Below are 20,057 nucleotides of genomic sequence, written 5' to 3'. Positions count from 1 at the left end.
CTTTCCACCCATCACTCTGGTACGTGGAAGCCCATAAACACCTCTCCAAACCCTTTGGAGAGGGAAAATAGGAGAACCTGCAGAAAGGTACTCCCAACGTTGTGGTTGAAATGGAGAAGGATTTCACTCTGTCCACCTTGGTCCATGGGAAAGTGCTGGACTTGTCCTACATGGAGGTCACCTCCCAGAGGCACTTCATGGTGTTTTGGCTCTACATGAGCATCCAGAACCCTCTTTGGAGGAAGCACCATGTTCCAGCAAGCAGTAGACATCACCTGGAGCATCCTAAATGGATGCTGGGAATGCTTGGGGTGATGACTGCTGACGCTCAGCTCTTTACAGCTCCATCCCAGCACCAAAGCAGGTCCTGATGTTCACCAGTGGGAAGGTTTGGATCCTTTTTAATTCTCTTTTTCACCCATAACTTGGGAATTTTGCAGCAGATTTGCTGCTCCATGGTGGGAAGCGACCTCTGAGTGCCACTTGCAGGGAGCTGAGGATGCTCAGGGATTTGGGGAATGAGCCACCTCCATCCTTGACATGGCCAAGGGGGATGTGAAGCACAAGAGGAACTTAGGACACTCCTCCACCTGCATTCCAAGGTATTTCCAAGGTGACCTGAGTCAGCCTCAATGACTTTCTTCTCTTTTCTTCCTTTCCTTTCCAGGCAACGCCAAAAGGAGGAGAATGTTCCCCAGGGCATCCCTGCAGGATTCCGAGAGCTCCCTTGTGGGTGGCAGCGGTGAGTCCAGTGAGTGCTGCCAGGGTGGAAAACCACCCACATTCCCGATTTCCCAGTGGTTTAACCCCCTCCCATGACCAGGCAAGGAGAAGCCTGGGAATACCCAGCTGTGTTCCCCCCCCTTTCCCACCATCACCATTCCCTTCCCTCCCTCCAGGGAAACGGCTGCAGATCAAGCCCCGGCTGTGAGTCCATCCCAATCCTGTGGCAGCCGACCAGCTCAGGAATTGGAGAGCCAGGGAACGACCTGGCACCTACCTCAGGATGCCATGTCCAGGCATGGCACCCCCCTCCTCCTCCTCTTGCTTTCCCGGGATGTCACTGGGACACGGAGCCGTGCGGCAGCGTGGGAATGCACCGCTCGTTCCTGCAGGGGAGCAGCTTTGTTTGGAACCTTTGAATTGACCAATAAATGACCTTTTCAGATGGTTTGTTGAAGGAAAGTCCTGCCACCTCCTTGGATGCTTGTGGGGCTGGGAAGAGGTTCCCATCCCCATCCATCCTCGGGTGCTGTCCCAGCCACAAGGACAGGACAGGGGGACCTGGGGTGGTTTAATGCCATCAGGTGACATTTCCACATCCAGGCTGGGATGTATCAGGGACAAGTCACTGTGATGGGATGTAATGGGTGTAAAGCTCCCACAGCCTTGATCCCACCATTCCAAGAGCCCATCCCTCTCCATCCCCTTCCTTTTGGGAGGAGATTTCCTGGAGCTGAGAGCATCCCTTGTGGAAATGTGTTTGGAGTTGTGCTGAGATCACAATCTTCATTTTGGGGTCTCCCTGAATTGCACCCAACCCCCTCCTCTCCCTATCCTAGCAGGGATTGGGGCTCCATTGGGAAAGCCAAGCCAACTCCTCCAGGGTTTGGGGGTTTTTGGGGACTCTCCAAATCCAAGCAGGAACAGAGTGAAGGAACACTGGAACAATGGGGTTTTGCATCCATAGGTAAAATTTCCAAGGGATTTTGGGGTGGCAGGTGCTGTTCTCCCACACAGATGTGATTTGTGGGATTTGCTCATCTACAGCCCCTCAGGCAAAATCCTGTGGGGAAAAGGAATCAGAGGGAATTGGGAAGGACTGGGGCTCCCTGGGGATGCTGGATCCAGGTATGATCAGAGACAGGGTAGGAAATGCCAATGGGCGGTGGCTTCGCCCCCCAAACAGGTCCCCACAGGGGGGTTCCCTCCACCAAGTGACCCCCGTGGAGGGGTTTTGTCACCATCCCAAATCCACAACATCCCCCAGGCACTGGAGGACCAGCAGATCCTCACCCTGGGATGTCACTTGTGCCCCAGGGTGTGTCCAACGAGTTGATTTTTAATAAAAACATCGTGGTTTTTGTTGATATGAAAATGTCTTTTGTTAACTCCTGTGTTTTGATATGTAAATAAAAGAGTTTCCTCCCCTGGGATGGAAAAGCCTCCCTGTGGCTTTCCTCTTTTTTCAGCAGTGCATGAACATCCCATCAAATATCCATACAAATCCAGTAGAGGAGTCACTCTGATCCCTAAATCCTTAGGTTTTTTAATCATTAAAACTTTTCATCCAGAAACAATGATTCCTCATGTGGTGGTATCCTAAAAAAACCCAACTAAATTCCCTAAAAACCATCCTGGAGGAGACGGTGCTGTTGTGAATCCTCAGGGATGTCCAGCGGTGGCCGGGAGCTTTGGTTTTCCCTGGATCCCTAACGAGGATAATCCTTGTGCTGCACTAATTAAAGGAGGCAATGAGGAGCGGTGGCTCCTCCGCCCACCGGCACCGCTGCTCCCTTCCCGGGGAGGACTGGAATTTCCAGCCGGCTGTCGTTAAAGCTCTGCTTGGGGGTGATTAATTTCCAAGCAGGGATAAACGCGGCCCCTGGAGAGGTGTCACTGAACTCCGGTGGGTTCCCCCTCTGTCTCCAACGTCCTCAATTCCCCGGCAATGGGTTCCGATGGGATTTATCCCTCCTCGCTGTGAAGCCGGGGGTGCGCTCTTGGGCTCGGGGACATTGCCCGCCAAGGGCATTCCCTGGGGGGTGCCACGACTGGGAGGTTGGCACAGGGTGGCGTTTCTGGAGGGCTCCATAAACATTTCCCGGAAAAACCTTCCCGTGGCGGGTGCTGCTGGCAGCGCTCTTGGTCCCCTGCCGGGGAAGCAGGTGCCGGGTGAACGTCACCCGCCGGGATCAGTTTTCTGCCTGTCATCGGGGTGGCTGTTCCCTGCCCTCCTCCTTCTCCACCTTCTCCTCCTCCTCAGCCTCATCCTCATCCTCCTCCCAATGCGATTTCCACCCCTCCGCCCCAAAATTCCTGAGCCTGCAGCAGCACTGGGTAGTGAGGCAGGTGCTGGTGGAGCATCACCAGGATGGTCCCACCCTCTCTCCATGGGGTGCATTGTGGTGGATAACACCCTCCCGAGGGGTGAGGTCACTGTCCCCAAGCCAACAACACCTCAAGTGGGAGCCGTGTGCCATCCAGGGAAACTGAGGCAGCCCCAGGTGGGCACCCAGCCCTGCTCTAAGGAGTGATGGGGCACACGAGCTCTAAAAGTGAAAGGTGACGCCATCCTGCCACCATCCCGAGGCCACCAACCTGGTTATGTCACTTGACCGCCTGTGAGTAAACTTAGCTGACGGGCCCGGCGTGGCCGGGAGGGTTGGGGACATGCCATGGGCATTTCCTAAAAATACCCCGGGGGTGTCACCGGGGAGCCACGGCCCCATTGGAGCCCGGCCCGGTCCTAATCCCTTGGTGGCTCCTGTCCCAGCTTGGGTGGCAGCTGCTGGTGGGGGCCAGGTGCCCCCAGGGTGGAGCAGCTCTGGGGAGGATCATAGTGCCAGGAGAAAGGAGGTGGCACCCCATCTTTTCCCAGTGTGGGATCCCGGTATCCTGCTACACAGGTGGGATGATGATGGATTTAGGGTGACACAGTGAAGCAAAAAGGGTTAAAACCACCCCACAAAAAAGGTTTTTTGTTGTCCACTTCTTTGCCCCCTCCCTCAAGTCATGCCCAAGTTTGGGGACTCCAAAGTGGCATGTCTGTGCCCAATATGGGATAACATCCAGGATCACCAGGGAATGGGGGTCATGTTTGGGGCTTTGGTTGCATCCATGACCCTTCCCAAGGGGAATAAATGCTCCCTCTGCCCTGTCCCAATTAGCAGCAGAAAGATGGGGCCTCCCCAGAGGCCAGATCCAGCAAAAGCAACAATTTTAATTGCTGGAGTTGCATCAGGATAAAGGTTTTCATCCTCAAAAAACACCTTTTTTTGCATTAATTTGACCCTATATCCAAAGAGTCAGTTAGCAGCCATGGAGAGCAGTGTCTCCTGTCCCCAAATCCCCATTCAGGATTGGCTGGATGAGGAGAATGTCACCCCCCACATCCCGAGGAGCTGCCTGTGGGATCCAGTAGGGTGGGATGCAGCTGGGTTGGGATGCAGTGGGACCCAGGATGCATCCTGTGGGTGACAGAGACAATCCTGAACCCCCAGGGGATGAGTGGATGGGTGTTTCCAGACTCTGTGGGATGGACCTGCTCATCCCTTGGGATTAGGTGGGACCACTCCATGGCAACTCCCCCGTGCCTCAGTTTCCCAGTCCTGTTCCCACCAGGCTGCAGCAGCTGTGAGGTTGCAGATGGAGCAGCACGGCCACATCCCAACCAGGGCCTCATCCAGGGGTGGCATGAGCACCCCAAAAACCCCCTGACCTGCTGCCTCTGTGTGCCATTGACACCTTTTCCAGGAGCTGGGCTGGCAGTCCTGGTCCTCCATCTGGTGACACTCCCGTTCATGTGTCAGGTGTGGATGTCACCTGTGCTAGGTGCGATGCCACCTCCGAAACCAGGTGCAGCCTGACCACCAATAGCTTATGGAAAATCGAAAAATCCCCAGAATTATACTTATTTTACTTTCTGCAAGGATGGAAGTGCTCCGGGAAGGATCCTGGTCTGTTCCTGAGGTGGGGAAGGGGCTGAATTCCGATGCTGTGATCCCTCAGCGAGGTGGCACCAAACCCGATTTTAGGGTCAGTAACTCCTTTTCGGATATTTCCCCTTTTTGGGGAGTTGGAAATCAGGATATCTAGGATGTTTCTCCCGACTCCACACTCAGTTCGGGGCGGAGGGTGGCAGCTGAAGCCCCACCTTGGGATGCGCAGGCCGAGAGGGTCCAGGGGGTACCCGGAGCCTTCCCCGCCTCCGGAGATTGACAGCTGCCCCGGGGGCGTTGCCATGGGGATATGAAAATCCAAGCGAGCTCTCGGGATGCTGATAGGCTGGAAGCGCTTAGCCTCGCCTCAGTAGGCGTGGCCGTGCCTCGTTTTCCCCATATAAAAGGCGGCGAGTTCCATTGAGCTCCCGGCGGCGGCGGCGCCGGTCGCGGGCAGGGGCGGGCAAGGGAGCGGCCCCCGCCCCCAGGGCGCCGTGTCCCGGCGGGAGGAGGAGGAGGCAGGAGAAGGCTCGGAGCCCGGGGAGGTGGGGCCGGGGCAGGTGCCAGGGGAGGCAGGAAGGGGCGGGCAGGGCGCTGCCCGCTCCTCGCCATTGGGAACCGGCCGCAGGCAGCGGCGGAGCCCGCCCGGCCCGAGCGCAGAGCCGTGGCGGTCGGAGGAGGGTCCCGGAGAGCAGCAGCAGAACCGAGCCCCGACGGAGAGAGGTGGCTGCCCCGCAGCCCTCAGCGGAGCCCCGGCTGGGGGTCCCGGAGCCCGGCTGAACCGCAGCGCAAAGTCCGTCGGAGGCGAGCACCGGAGCCCGGCTGAGCCCCGCAGCAGAGCCCCGGTGGAGGGTCCCGGAGCCCCGCAGCAGAGCCCCGGTGGAGGGTCCCGGAGCCCCGCAGCAGAGCCCCGGTGGAGGGTCCCGGAGCCCCGCAGCAGAGCCCCATCTCGGACGCCGCTGAACCTCCCCGCAAAGTCCCCGGAGCCCGGCTGAGCCCCGCAGCGGATCCCGGTCGGAGCGTCCCGGAGCGCCGCTGAACGCCGCCGCAGAGCTCCGTCAGAAGGTCCCGTAGCCCGGCTGAATCCCACCGCAAAGTCCCGCCGGGAGTTCCCGGTCCCCGGCTGAGCCCCGCAGCGGAGCCCCGCCGGAGGGTCCCAGTGCCCGGCAGCAGATCCCCGTCCGAAGGTCCCGGAGCCCCGCTGAACCCCACGGCAAAGCCCCATCGGAGGGTCCCGGAGCCCGGTCTGGGCAGCCGCTTGCGCCGGAGCCCGCTCGGAGGAGGCTCCCGGAGCCCGCGGGACCCTCGGTGAGCGGCGGTGCCCGGGGGATCCCCCCCCGGTCCCTCCATGGACTGAGATGGCCTCGGAGCTGGCCATGAGCGCGGAGCTGCCCACGAGCCCCCTCGCCATCGAGTACGTGAACGATTTCGACCTGATGAAGTTCGAGGTGAAGAAGGAGCCGGCGGAGGCGGAGCGGCTGTGCCACCGCCTGCCCGCCGGGTCCCTGTCGTCCACCCCGCTCAGCACGCCCTGCTCCTCCGTGCCTTCCTCGCCCAGCTTCTGCGCTCCCAGCCCCGGTGGGCAACCGGCCCCCGGCCCCCCGGCTACCACCGCCGCTTCCCTGGGCTCCAAACAGCAGCTGGAGGAGCTGTACTGGATGTCGGGTTACCAGCATCACCTCAACCCCGAAGCTCTCAACCTGACGCCGGAGGACGCGGTGGAGGCGTTGATCGGTGCCCCTCACCACCATCATCATCACCACCAAGGGTACGAGCCCTTCCGACCTCAGCCCTTCGGGGGTGAGGAGCTGCCGCCGGCCGCGCATCACCATCCCGGCCATCACCATCATCATCATCACCACCTACGCCTGGAGGACCGGTTCTCCGACGATCAGCTGGTGAGTATGTCCGTGCGGGAGCTGAACCGGCAGCTGCGGGGCTTCAGCAAGGAGGAGGTGATCCGCCTCAAGCAGAAGAGGAGGACCTTGAAGAACCGGGGCTACGCTCAATCCTGCCGCTACAAGCGGGTCCAGCAACGGCACATCTTGGAGAACGAGAAATGCCAACTGCAGAGCCAGGTGGAGCAGCTCAAGCAGGAGGTGACCCGCTTGGCCAAGGAAAGGGATCTGTACAAAGAAAAATATGAGAAGTTGGCCGGCCGGGGCTTCCCGCGGGAGCCCTCCCCATCCGCCGCCCCGAAAGCCACCGCTGACTTCTTCATGTGAGCCGGGCTGGTGGGATGGGGTGGGATCCCCTTTTTTTGGTTTTTTTTTTCCTCATGCGGGGAGAGAGCAAACCCGCCGCTTATATTTAAAAAGAGAAAAAAAAATAATATTATGAAGTCCCCACTGAAATTTTGGGGAGGGGAAGTTGAAACTCCCTCCCTCCCACCACGCACCCACCCATCGGGACTCGGGGTGGGGGTCCCGGGGTGGGGGAGTGGGGGGCAGCCCTGCATGCGGGACGTGTACGGCCACCCGCCCCCCTTCCCGGGAGCATCGGCGCCATCCAGGTGGCTTCTCCCCACCTTTTCCTGCGGGTTTTCCCCTCCATTGGGATTTTTATTCTTCGAGGGATCCCCGCGGATCGGCCGGGGGGTCCCCGGCAGCGCTGCGCCCTGCCCGGCCCCTCCGCCCACCCCCCATTCCCGGCCGGCAAACCTGAGCCACATTTAACTTATTCACCCTTGTAAATATGTAGAAAATTAGTTCGTTTTTTGCCTTTTTTGTTTTTCTTTCTTTTTTTTTTTTTTTTCCTTGAGCCTATATTTTGCTTGGTGATTTACGAGAAAAAGAAAACGAACAAAAAAAAGAAAAACCAACAAAAAAACCCTAAAATCCTTTAGAAAAGAGAAAAAAAAATTACACGAGTCTTAAAAGTTTGTATGTAATAGCATGCAAATAATATCCGAGTTAATTTAACGATGTTGGGAAGAAGCCGAATGCACTATATACAGGAATCGATTGGGTGAAATAATACTGTTTTATAGAGATTTAAAATTATCTATGCTCTTAAAAATAGTGGGGAGGGGCGGGAGGGGAAGAGGTAACAATTTTAGGGTGACCTGAAAGGCAATATAGTAATATATGGACTGCAAACGGTTGGCTGCTATCTCACTATGCACCAGATTTATTTATTAACCCTCGGGAAACGGAAAATCTTATTTTAACCTCGATGTTTGGAGAAAAAGAAAAAAAAACAGACGGCAAGAAAATGCACATTATTTGTTGTGGAAACAAGAGGAAAAAAAAGGATTAAGAATTTGTGCAATCGTTGGAGCGAAAGCGGGACCGATCCTGCGCGGAGGAGCGGGGCGGGTTTGTTTGTTTGTTTTTTTTAAACGAGTTGCTTATTTAAAAAAGGAGAAAAAAATTTAAAAAAAACAAATTTTGGGGGGGAAACAAAAGGGTCCTGCGGACAAAGCGAGCTTGGGAACCTGGTGCATTTTAGGGACTGATCGTGCGAAGCGTTTTTAACGACCTGTTGTTTCGATTTGTGACGGTTTTAATGATGTTGCATCAAGATAAAAACTTATATTCAACTAGAGCCTGGGTCGGGTTTTCTCTCAACTTTTGGGGGGAGTCCCCGCATCGTCGGGGTTTTGTTTGGGGGTTGTTTATTATCCCTTTGATTCCCGGTGCTGGTGCAAAACCTTCCCTGAGCTCCCGCTGAGATAAGTCCGGTGTTGAGCGTCGCCTCTGCCTCATTGAACTCTGGCTTTTCACTTTTCCTGCCTTTTTTTTGTTTTGTTTTTGTTTTGGTTTGGTTTTTTTTTAGCCGGGTTCTGAGTGTTTTTGGTTTTCTTTCCCGGCTGGAGGGTCCTGGAGACCTTCATCCCTGCAGCTGCTGGGAAGTCACCGGATCCAGCTTGGTTCCAGCTTGCCCGACACCGTCCCGATGAGCTGCTGGCTTGATTTTCAACGGTAATAAATTATTTTTCTTTCCTCCTTTGGCTTCTCCCGCTTGAAATTTTAATTAAAGAAGGACCCCTTAACAAACCAAGCCCACACCTTCCCTAATCCAAGCTTTTGGGCTGGTATTTTACTGAGATTTTGTGGGTTTTTGGGACTGTTTTAAAGGATGTTTCTCCCTTTGCCGCAAACCCCAAGCGCTGGTGCAGCTTTTCCCGGACTCAGCGGGACAAATTCCAACACAACCCTTGGTACAACACATTTTTTCGGCATTCTATGTGCTTTTTAAATATTTTGGTGTATTTTCTGTCCTGTGTTTTTGCCCAGGCTCAGCTGTGGCAGGTCCCCAAGCTGTGGCGTGTTCCCTCCTGCTACTTCCATAAATCTCTGCCGTGCTCATGTAACCCCCTGGCTTTTCCTTGGATTTGTGGGGTGCCCGCAACTCCACAACCCTCTGGTCATGCCTTTTCTGCACACCCAAACCTCACTCCCCTTTTTCTTCATCTTTTTATGGCTTTTTGGTGTCTTACTGTGTGACCAGAGGATTTTTGAGCAGCCTGAGCTTGGCTCAATATCGGACTTGGATTTTGGGATGGGAGCTGGGATGCAAAGAGGGAGATTTGTCCCAGGGCTGGACAAAAGGGGGTGTTTGAAGGGTGGGGGATTCACCCCTTATTCCTGTATTTATTTAGATCCAGGGAAACTTTGCAAACCTGGCTCTAAGTAAAATGAACCCATGCAGCCACTTGCGGGACGTGGCGTCCTTGAATTTTTTGGAGGTGAATCACAGCTTTCTGGTGGGTAATTCCCTAATTTTCCTCCCAATATCCCTTTCTCTTGGCATATATTTTTGGGGGGAGAACACATCCAGCTGCGTGGTCATGATCAAACAAGAATTTGGGGAGGAAAAAGTATTTGGGGCTGGTACCTTCCCCAAACCAGCCTGGAGATCTCAGTCCCCGCTGTCTAAATCCTCACTCCTGGATCTTTCTGTGATCCCCATTCCCTGTTAGCACATCCTGGGGGTCACTGCCCCTTTTCCCAGCTGGGCTGGGGCTGGCTGGGGAAGCAGAGCTGACTTTGGGGTCTGTGTGGGGTTTTGTGGGAGCGCTGTCCCATGGGGTGTCACCCCAGGACACGGCGCGATGCCCGTGAGGTGGCTGCGATCGTCTCCAGCTCTGGAATCCTTTCCCTGCTTCCATGGCAGAACGAAGGCAGCAATTTAGGATTCCAAATTTTCCCCTTTGCCCTCTCCTTTTGCTTTTGTTTTGGGGTGCAACAACCTGGGAAAGATCCCAGATTATTTTGGCAATCCAGGCATTATCCCTTCCTCTTTATCCCAGAGGGATCCCCAATTCCGTGTGCCACTTTGATTTATTTTTTTAGTTCCTTGTTGATTTATTTTTTTCTCCAAACCCTCCTTGAAATCGCCTAATAGCTGGAGCAGGACACAGGGTGTTGCTGCCACCCATTAATGTTGGTCCTCCATTGGGGGACCCCATCCCACAATTTTTCTGGGAGATTTGGGGGTGGAATTGCACCCTTCTGCCCCATCATCCTGAATTTCTCCATGCTCCTGAAGCTCCCAGCTTTCTGAGATTTGGGTTTGCTGAATAAATAATAAAACCTAAAGTAGTTTAAGCCTAAATTTGGCTGGTTTATGACTCGTCTCCTTTTTGGGGCTGAGCCCCTCCTGCACCCCGGGCTCTGGGGGGTGTCTGGGTGGTCCCTGCTTGGGTTTGCAGCTTTTTTTGGAATGGCTGCAATATTTGCAGTGTCATGTGTGTGCATTCCAAGCATGTTGGCACATGTTTTGGGATGGGGATGTGGTGGGACAGGGTCGTGTGTCACCCGTGTGCCGCAGGACTGCGACATCCGCAGGTGCCACCACGTCTGCTGCAGGAGGACGTGTGGTGCTTGGGGTCACTCTGACCTGGTTTCCAAGCTTTCCCCTCACTTTTCCCGATCCCTGAGCAGGGCTGGAGCCTCCTTCTCCATCTTCCTGCTGCCTTTTGGGGGTTGCAGCAGGACCTCCGGACACCACGCTGTCCCTCCTGTGAGGATCTGCAGTCCCTCTGCTCATCCTGGGCATCTCCTGCATCCTCAGCTCCATCCTCAGCCTTTTCCAGGGGTGGAAACAGCAGCCCAGTCCAAAAGGATGCTCCAAGGGCTGCCTGGCACTTGGGATGGGGACATGGGGACAAGCCCCGGGGGTCCTCTTCATGTCCCCCTCCTGCAGAGCTCCTTAACCCCGTTTCCAAGCTTTACTTGCCCGCTCAGTGGGCATCGCTGAGCTGGGAAATGACTGGAATTCTTCCAGCTTCCCAGCCTGTGGGTTTCCCACAGGGCAGAGGGGTGATTTTGGGGGGTGCTCACCCCCGAACACAGCAGTACCCTGGAGCACCTTATCCATGGATGCTTGGGATTGGGCACAGCCCCTGGCAAAGTCCCCTTGAAGCGGTGCAGGGTGCTCCATGCCGCCTCCAAGCAGGAATTACCGAGATCCCTGGAATTGGGTGGAAAACCACAAGAAGACGATCAATGCGGCATCTCCAAAGTGTCCCCTCACTCCCTCCTCCTCAGTTATTGATGCTCCCACACCACAGGTTTGTCCCAAAACTGCTCTGGTGTTCACACAAATCCCGACATCTCCACAGATCCTGACATCTCCGTAAGGTGAGAATTCCAGTCCTGGAGTTCAGTCCTGGGGTGGAAGCAGGTTGGGCTGCTGGGCATGGAGGAATCTGGGGTAATGTTCACTTAAAAAGCAGGAATTAATTCAAATCTCAGCCAAATTAATCCTGGACCAAAAAAAAAAAAAAAAATCTTGGATTTGGCTCCAAGCTCAGGGCTGAGCCACTGTGAGCAGAGCCTGGGCTCAGTTTGGAGCTGGAATTTTTTGGCTCGAGTGGATCTTTATATTCTGGCTCGGCCAGAGTTTGATTTTTGCACATTCCTTCCTTTCCATGCTCTGTGTCGGCCTGCCTCCTCAATATTCCTGCATCCCTGGGACACAAACACCGCCCTGCCCATGTTATGTAAAAATATATTTATATAAAATAAATTTATCTCCATTTATCACCTTGGTAGAACAGAGCTCTGCCATGGGATCATGACTTTGGCACTGCACAGCTCATCCTGGGGGCTGGAATTTTTTCCAGCTCTCCGCCTTCCCCCAGCCAGCACATCCCAGTTCCACTGATGTAATCCCTAAAGTCAGCAGGAAGTGAGGTCCTTCCCAAAATCCAGGACACGGAAAACCCCCCTGCATAGCATGTACAGCATCACAGATGGGATTTTATCCCAAATTCCTCGGGTTTGGGTGGGTTTGCTCCATCCAGGCATGCTGCTGCTGCTGTGGGAATTAGGATGCAGGTAGTTGGATCTGGAATATGGGTGTGGGATGCAGGAGGTGGGATATGGGATACAGGAGGTGGGATGCAGGATGCACAGATACAGGACAGCAGGTGTGGGATGAAGGGGATACAGGGATACAGGACATTGGGTGTGGGATGGAGGTTGTGGGATGCAGGAGGTGGGATGGAGGAAGTAGGATGCGGGATTTAAAATGTGGGATGCCAGATATGAGGATACAGGACAGTGAGTATGGGATGCAGGAGGTGGGATGAGGGATGCAGGTATTGGGATGCAGGATGCAAGGATACAGGATTTATCATTGGATGTGCGATGCAGATGGTGGGATATAGGGTACAGGATGCAAGGATGGAGAATATTGGATGTGGGATGCCGGATAAAGGACATGACAAATAGGATATGAGAATTGGGATGCAGGCTATGAGGCATGGGAGATGGGATATGGGATGCTCCCTGCAGCAGGCTGTGTGCTGGTTGTCACTGCCCCTTGATCCAGGAGGAAAGGGAAGCTCTGGATTGTGAGGATCAAGAAGGAGCCCAGCACTGCCCAGCCCACCCTTCCCTGACTGGATAAACTCCATCGAGGATGCAACACCAGCAAATCCCAGGAATTCCAGCTCATGCCCATCACTGCCTGTGTGTGTGCAGGTGGTGGGACAAAGCAGGTGGGATATGGGATGCAAGCTGTGGGATGCAGGACGCAAATCCATGTGTGTGCAGGGAGAACAGCTCACTGCCAAGTGGGAAACATTCCAGGACAGCGTCAGTCCTCAGATCCAGACGTGATCAGATCCTGCCAGCCAATGCCCTTTGCTATCTCAGCTGTCTGGGAAGTGCAGTTTTCCTTGGAGTCGCCATCCCCAATGCCTGGGGATGCCCTTGTTCCCCTCTCCATCCCCACAACTCCGTATCCCTCCTTGCCAAGCTCCCAATTAAATCATCTGCTCAGTGTTTAATTACCCACACCATAAAACCCAAAGGTTCCCTGGGTTTTCACCCCCCTCCAGTCCTCCCTTTCCATGGATGAGAGTGGAGGGAAAGCAGAGGGAGCATCTTCCCACCCCCACCAGGTTATTTATTCATGGAAAAGGCCGAGGCTGGAGCGCAGCTCCGGCACAGCCCTGGCAGCTGGCGGCTCCCTGGGAGCTGTAATTTGCACAAGCAAAAATAAACTAATTGTTATTTTCCATTTACATAAAGGGAAGGGAAGAGAGGTTGGAAGAGAGGGGGAAGGAGGCCGGGAATGTAAAGGGAATGTGCTGCCAACTCCTTCTGGGAGGGTTGTGCCAAAGTACCGGCTCATTCCCTGCTCCCGTGGGGCTCATCCTGCCTGTCTGGTTTGCTGGAGGAGTTGAAATTTATGGAAATGATGGCACTGGACCATCATCTTCCTCACCACAGAGTCAGGGCCCACTTCCAGAGGTGTGAAGCCCATCCTGATAAAGGTGCAACACAACAGGAGAGAGAGGACAGTCACTTCCATCAGCTGGATGGGAGGAAAAACCTACTGGCATCAGGACAGATTTGAGGGATGGATGGATGGAGATTTATTTGCAGTTTTCACTTTGGCCATGCTGTGTGGATCCAAAAGAAGGGCCTGGGCACAGAATCATGGAATGGTTTGGGTTGGGAGGGAACTTAAAGATCATCCAGTTCCAACATCCTGCCATGGGTGGGGACACCTTCCACTATTCCAGGTTGCTCCAAGCCCTGTCCAACCTGGAATAGTGGGAATGACTTCCAGGGGATGGGGACAGCCACAGCTTTTCTGGGCAACCTGTGCCAGGGCCTCCCCACCCTCCCAGGGAAGAATTTCTTCCCCATATCCCATCTAACCCCGTCCTCTGGCAGTGGGAAGCCTCAGACCTTTGAGACTTTAACCCCTTTCCCAAGTGACTATTGCTGAAGGTCACCTGGTGGAGATGTGTTTGTGGATCTGGGCTTGGGATGGAGGTGGGGGTGAGGATAAACAGCAGAGGGGGATGGGAGTGCTCCTCTCTCATCAACTCTGCGCAGCCCGATGATTCCTTGGACCAGGGAGGAAGAAGAAGAAGAGGTTTTCCAGCGAGGCTGTGGATTCCCCATCCCGGGAAGTGTCCAAAGCCAGATTGGATGAGATTGGAGAAACCTGTTCTAGTGGAAGGCGTCCCTGCCCATGGCAGTGTGGTTTGAACAAGAGGATCTTTAAGGTCCGTTCCAACCCAAGCCATTCCAACAATTTTATGAGGAACACATCCACGACCTCACGCACTGGATGGAGTGGAGACTGGAGATGCTGTTGCCAGCAGTGTCAGCATGGGAGAGACCCCTTCCATGCTGCCACATCTTGGGAACCTTTGTCATAACACTTGGAACGAGACGTCGCGGGCGTTTAATTCCGATTTACGCCGACAGGTTCTGTCCGTTAATTAAATATCCATTGATTGTTCGGAGAACACTTCCTTGGGTTTATCGCGTTTCTCCGAGACAAATCAAATTGCCACGTCATTAACTTCCAGCTCTCCAATCCATACATAATTACTACCTTATTAATACCTCCGAGTTACGAGGAAGTTTGAGGCAATTAATATTTGTGGGATAGTTTGTATCAAGTTAATTCCGTCAGGGTTATGTTAATAACGCGGACATCTAATAAGCTGGATAATTAACGTCTTTCTCGTTAGCATCTTCTCAGGTGCCAGTTAAATGTCAGGACAGGCTTTGCGGCCGGGCTGTGTTTAATTAAACTCGTTATTACAGAGGGATTCATGGCTGTTACATGTGAACAGAGCCAGGTAGGACCAGCATGTGATTCCTGCCCTGTCTGGGCTGGGCTTTGGATACAAAATGAGTTTGGGGATGGATTGGAAATGGGATTTAGGGGCTGTTCCAAGGCTGGACACAGGAGAGTTTTTTGCTTGGCAGGAAGATCAGGATCTGGTCCTGGTCAGTGTTGGTCTTGCTTGACTCAGAGCAGGGTTTGGATTTAAGGGATGTTCTTCCAAGAAAGTGGAAAAAACCATGGGCTCCCTGATGTGGACACAATAAGTGGAGTGGGGAAACTGCTGGGAGCATCTGTGACCACATTCCCCAGCAAGCCCAAAAATGGTCCAAAACCATCGCCATATGAAAATTCAGGCAAATTTTAGGCTCAGCTTTAGACCAAATTTGAAGCTTTGGGTTGGGTTTCTTCCTGAGCTGGCAGGAGTTTTTCCAGTGCACCCCAGCCCTGGGATCATCTCACTCCGTGCTGCTTCCCTGGGTTTTTCCTGCTGCCTCATCCCTGGAGCCGGTGCCATGGAGTTCTTGGCCATAAGAACTTCTCCACGACCTGACTGAGCTTGCATCTCCCTGCCCACAGCTTTCCCTCCCCTGCTGCTCATGAATAAAAAATGGACCCCGTCTACCTGGCCTGTTTGTCCTTGTGAAAAATTCATTGGCTGCTGATTAAGTTTTAAGGAAGGGCCGTGTTGCTCAGGTGGGTCGATGTTCTCCGGCTGCCCAGAGGGGTGGGAAGCCGTGGAGTTGGGATTTGCCCCGTCTGCTTGCTCTGGAAAAGGAGTGGGGGAGAGTTTTGCTCCTTCCCTGCTTCTGGCTGGGATCCCGGCAAGAAATCCTGGAATAGTGGGAAGAGAAAGACCCAGGCTGGGCTCGGCTCATATTTGGGAAGGTGATGATCCAGAGCCGCTCCAGAGCACACCAGAAATTGTGGAATTTGGGAAAGGAGACACACGCCATGACCACAGAGAGGAAAAAGGCCCCAGGTGACCTGAACAAGGTCTTCCATCCTTGGAGAGTGTGGTGACCACTGAGGTTCTGCCTCAACAGAGGGACAACATTTGCACTGGAAAAAAGAGAGAATTAACCAAAATTAAAATACTTTTCCTTTCTGATTATCCATAATCCCTAAAATAAAGGCTCTGCTGCTTAATTTCTCCCTCCCCTCCTCTTGTCTCACTCCAAGGGCACAGAGGAGATGCTCAGGAGCTCATTTTTAATTGTATTTAGGAGCTCATTTAATGTTATCCCTAAAAATGTTCCTGCTGGAGATGGCTCCTCATGTTCCCTCTTCAGGGACAGGCTGGGGAAGGAGACGAGGGAAGGATCCTTCACCACTCCATGTGTGGGGGCTGTTCTCATGCTGGCACCACAAAATTGCCTCCCTGGTCAAAGGTTCCTGCACCATAAATATTTCAGGAAGCAGCGTGGGGGTCCCAGGGGTCCGCTGGGATGGGTCATTAGTGCAGGATGAGGAAGCATCGGACAGAGAGCAGAGGAGGAGGGGAAAAACTGCAATGAAAACCAAGCAAAAGCTGCCAAAGCCACAAGGTCAGGGATGAAATATTCATGGAGCCATCCGTGCTGGAAGACAGGTGTGGAGGTCCTGGGGAGGCTACGGAAACCCCGCTCTGGCTTCCTTCTCTCTCGTCATCAATGCTCAGCTGGCAGAGTTTGGGGCAGTGGTTAAAGATGTATGAGCCCAGTTGTGCAACAGCTGGACACATCTGGCACCTCATCCCCCTGGTGCTCCTCTCCCGTGCTCTGTAAAAGGTGTGTGGGGGGATTGGGAGGGGACACTTGGTGGCCACAGTGTGGGCTGGGCCCTTTGGGAATCACAAGGAGAAATGGAACTTGGGATGGAGGTGGTTGGATGGGAGGGATGGGGAGTGGGATGGAGGTGGTTGGATGGGAGGGATGGGCAGTGAGATGGAAGTGGTTGGATGGGAAAGATGGGATTTGGGATGGAGGTAGTTGGATAGGAGGGATGGGTTTTGGGATGGAGGTGGTTGGATGGGAGGGATGGGATGGAGGTTGTTGGATGGGAAGGATGGGATGGAGGTTGTTGGATGGGAAGGATGGGTTTTGGGATGGAGGTTGTTGGATGGGAAGGATGGGATGGAGGTTGTTGGATGGGAAGGATGGGTTTTGGGATGGAGATGGTTGGATGGGAGGAATGGGCAGTGAGATGGAGATGTTTGGGTGGGAGGGACGGGCTTTGGGATGGAGGTGGTTGGATGAGAGGGATGGAAGATTTACCAGAAGGGATGAGCAATGGGAGGGATGAATGTGGTTGAGTTGGAGAGATGGGCAAAGTGTTGGGGTTGGCTGTTCTGCAATGGATGGATGGATGGATGGATGGATGGAAGTGGTTGTGGTGTAGTATGAATTGGCAATGGAATTTAGGAGTTTGGATTGGAGGGATGAGCAATGGGAGGCAGGTGGGCTGTGGGAGGAATGGGTAATGGGATGGAGGTCGCTGGATGGGAAGGATGGAGCCTCGGAGGTTTTTCCCCACATTTCCCTTTTTGGGAAAGTTGTGTGTCCTGCTTGGCCCCTCCATCTCCCGTCAGAGCATCCCACAGGCTCTGCACCCGGCAGCCTTCCCAAATCCCATCTCCAGCTGGGAATTCAGCCCCATGCCCATGGACCATCACCTTTCTTCCTGGTCACCACATCTCCTGCCAGACCCCGACCACCCTAGAGATGAAATTCCTGAGCCAGGTGTTTCTTCCTAGAAATAACACCCCATTTTCTTACACAAATTATTTCCTTTTGCTTCCGTGGAAGCTCATTAGAATTCCTGAATGCGACCACACGGATCGATGATGTGCCAGGCCAGCACACGGCAGTCGATTCCTGTTTTCCAGGAGACTTTTCCTCCCTGTCTAATCAGAAAAGGCAACGTCTTTCTCCCTGATTTTTGCTCTGGTATTGGTCCCCCGCTGATTAATTTCCAATGGGTCACCTCAGCAGGGAAGGAGGCTCTCCGGTTTAATTAGGAATGGGTAATATGAGTGTGGATTATCCCGCAGCTGTCCAGTGTTATTGTGGATGAGTGCCAGGAGTTTCAGCCTCTCCTAAAATAAAATTCAAAAAGAAAATACTTGAAATAAAAGTATTTTATTTGTGCTTATCAGGACAGTGTCCGGCTCAGGAGCTGATTAAGCGGCTTCATTGCCACCTGCCTGAGCCCACAGGCAGCTTATCCCAGGCCTTTCCACAGGGAACTGAGGTTGGGATGCTGTTCCCAATACGGTGAGTGCCACCTTATAGTAGAGGATGGAACAACTCTTTGCCTTATGGGAATTTACGGGATGGGAGAGCAACATCCTTCCCTTTCCCCTGTGCTTTGTTGTCCCCCAGGAGCACTGTGGCACTCGGATCCGTGCACACACACTCGCTCCCGTCAGTTTTCCCGGCTCCAGGTCTCCTTGCTGGGAGCTGCCGAGTCAGCAGGCCGCACATCTGCGGCGCGGGATCCACCGGAGGACGATATTAATCAGGATTTTTTCCTCTTGGACTTTGGCAGCTTCCCGGCGCTCGCAGCTGTGCCTGCGCCCTGGGAAATCAGCTCTGGTGATTCCCGCGCTGCCGGCTGGGAATGTTCCTCATCCCCAGGAGGTTTTGGGGCTGTGGGGACAGATGTGTCCCCTGCCGTGGATGAGCAGGGAAGAGGGGAGGAGCTGTTAATTCCCTAATCCTAGCAGTGCTGTCCTGGCACCCTTTTCCGTGCAGCTTCATCCCTATCCCTTCTCCTTGGTGCTCTTGGAACATCTTTGGGTTTTGTTTCCATCATGGAGAATATTCTGCACCAAGCAGCATCATCCTGGTCCCAAACCCTCCCTGTGATGCTCAGAGGGGGGAATAAGGTGTTATGGAATATGGGAAACCCGTTAGGATGGGGACCTCCCTTCCAAGCGTGGGATCCCGTGTGCCACTCCTGACATCCCACATTCCTCATCCAGAAGCTGGATGAGGCCTGTCAGGCAGATAATTAGGATAATGAATTGCCCTAAGGAAGTGCTTAGCCTCGGTGGGAACAGTGGGAAGGCTGGAGGAGAATCTCCTCCCACTAAGAACCTCTGATTCCATCCTGGGAGAATAAATTGTCCCAGTGCCTCAGTTTCCCCCCTAATAGGGATGTGTGGGGTGGATTGGTGATCCCTGATGGTCAAATTACATTTTCCAGGGGATTTTTGAGGCAGGGACTGACATTTTCCTGTTCTTTCATCCCTATTTTCCATCACCTGGATCTCCAACCTCCTTTCCCTGACATCCTAACAGCACTTGTGATTAGGGGCAGATGGGAAAATGGGATCTGGGGAGGGATTTTGCTCAACCCTTGCTGGCCCCGCTCGTTTTGTTTTTGTGCTGTGTTCCCTTCCCCATGGACATGGGTTCTCCACAGGGGTTGGAAGCAGGAAAGGTGCAGGGAAGGGGGGGAATTCTCTCTCTCTTGTGATCCCTTTGTGTCCCGGTGTAATCAGCTCTGGTTTATTCTCTTTGATTTTTTTTTTTTTTGGTCCTTTTTGTTGTTATTTTTCATTTTTCCTCAGTGTCAGCATTTTTCCCCCCAATCTCTCCCTTCCCCTGGGATTCACCAGAAACCTGAGACTGGGAATTATTCAGGATGCAGAGGGCTGTTAGTGGGTCACTGGTTTCCTTCTGTGGCATCTCCCAACTTCCAAACCCTTAACCCTTCCCAAGCCACAAAAGGAATCCTCCACACATCCTCCTTTCCCCCACACAGATCCCCATGGAAAAATCCCCATCAAGCCTGAAATCCTACAGGCAGAAGGGCCAGATGGGATAGGTTTGGGTGAATTTGGGCTGGAAAAAAAAAATGACTTTGTGGCCATTGGAATGCTGGATGCTCTGCTGGGACATGGCATGGAGAATTATCACACCTTTGGGAATTTGGAATACCAGTTGTGTGTGGAATGGGGTTGGGATGGGGATGGGGCATTGGAAGATGCTTGGATAGGTTTGCAGGCAGCACAGCCCTATGGGCAAAGCCAGAGCAACAGGAAATTTTGGGGCTTTGGGAAGAGTTTTGAGCACTTAAAAACTGGGATAATGGGGAAATTTGTGCTGCCAGCAGCAAATCCTCCTGGGATGTTGGGGACAGACTCGAGGGCACGAACAGAGTGGGGAATATTGGAGCAGGATTTGGGGCAGAAGTCTTTCCAGGGATGGAGATCTGAGGATCTGAGCATCAGGGAGGTGTTGAGGGGTTGGATCATGTCCAGAGAAGGAGCTGGGAAGGGTCTGGAGCACCAGGAGGGGCTGAGGGAGATGGAGCTGGAGGAAAGGAGGCTCAGGAGGGACCTTCTCCCTCTCTGAAATTCCT

At 53.6% G+C, this 20,057-nt stretch overlaps 2 protein-coding genes across 3 annotated transcripts in view; both read left to right on the top strand.

The window, feature by feature from the left end:
• The window catches only part of ZC3H3 (zinc finger CCCH-type containing 3), a 127,533-nt gene extending 125,365 nt beyond the window's left edge, over nucleotides 1-2,168 (top strand). The window contains exons 12-13 of one of the 2 annotated variants that reach the window (XM_054633846.2): nucleotides 668-742; nucleotides 900-2,168. In XM_054633846.2, the coding sequence (XP_054489821.2) occupies nucleotides 668-742; nucleotides 900-931 (107 nt within the window). In that variant the 3' untranslated portion in view covers nucleotides 932-2,168. Of the gene's footprint in view, nucleotides 1-667; nucleotides 752-899 lie in introns of both variants that reach the window. The other variant, XM_054633838.2, reaches the window with a different exon arrangement.
• Nucleotides 2,169-5,165: 2,997 nt separating this feature from the next.
• Nucleotides 5,166-8,151, top strand: MAFA (MAF bZIP transcription factor A). Its single transcript, XM_077189656.1, has one exon. The coding sequence runs from the start codon at nucleotides 6,020-6,022 to the stop codon at nucleotides 6,884-6,886; it is 867 nt and encodes a 288-aa protein (XP_077045771.1). The 5' UTR covers nucleotides 5,166-6,019; the 3' UTR covers nucleotides 6,887-8,151.
• The last annotated feature ends 11,906 nt before the right edge of the window (nucleotides 8,152-20,057 follow it).

Source organism: Agelaius phoeniceus, chromosome 1, assembly GCF_051311805.1.
Source record: "Agelaius phoeniceus isolate bAgePho1 chromosome 1, bAgePho1.hap1, whole genome shotgun sequence".
NCBI classification, from domain to species: domain Eukaryota; kingdom Metazoa; phylum Chordata; class Aves; order Passeriformes; family Icteridae; genus Agelaius; species Agelaius phoeniceus.
The sequence above is the reverse complement of the archived record's forward strand: the minus strand, read 5'-3'. Positions and strand labels throughout refer to the sequence as shown.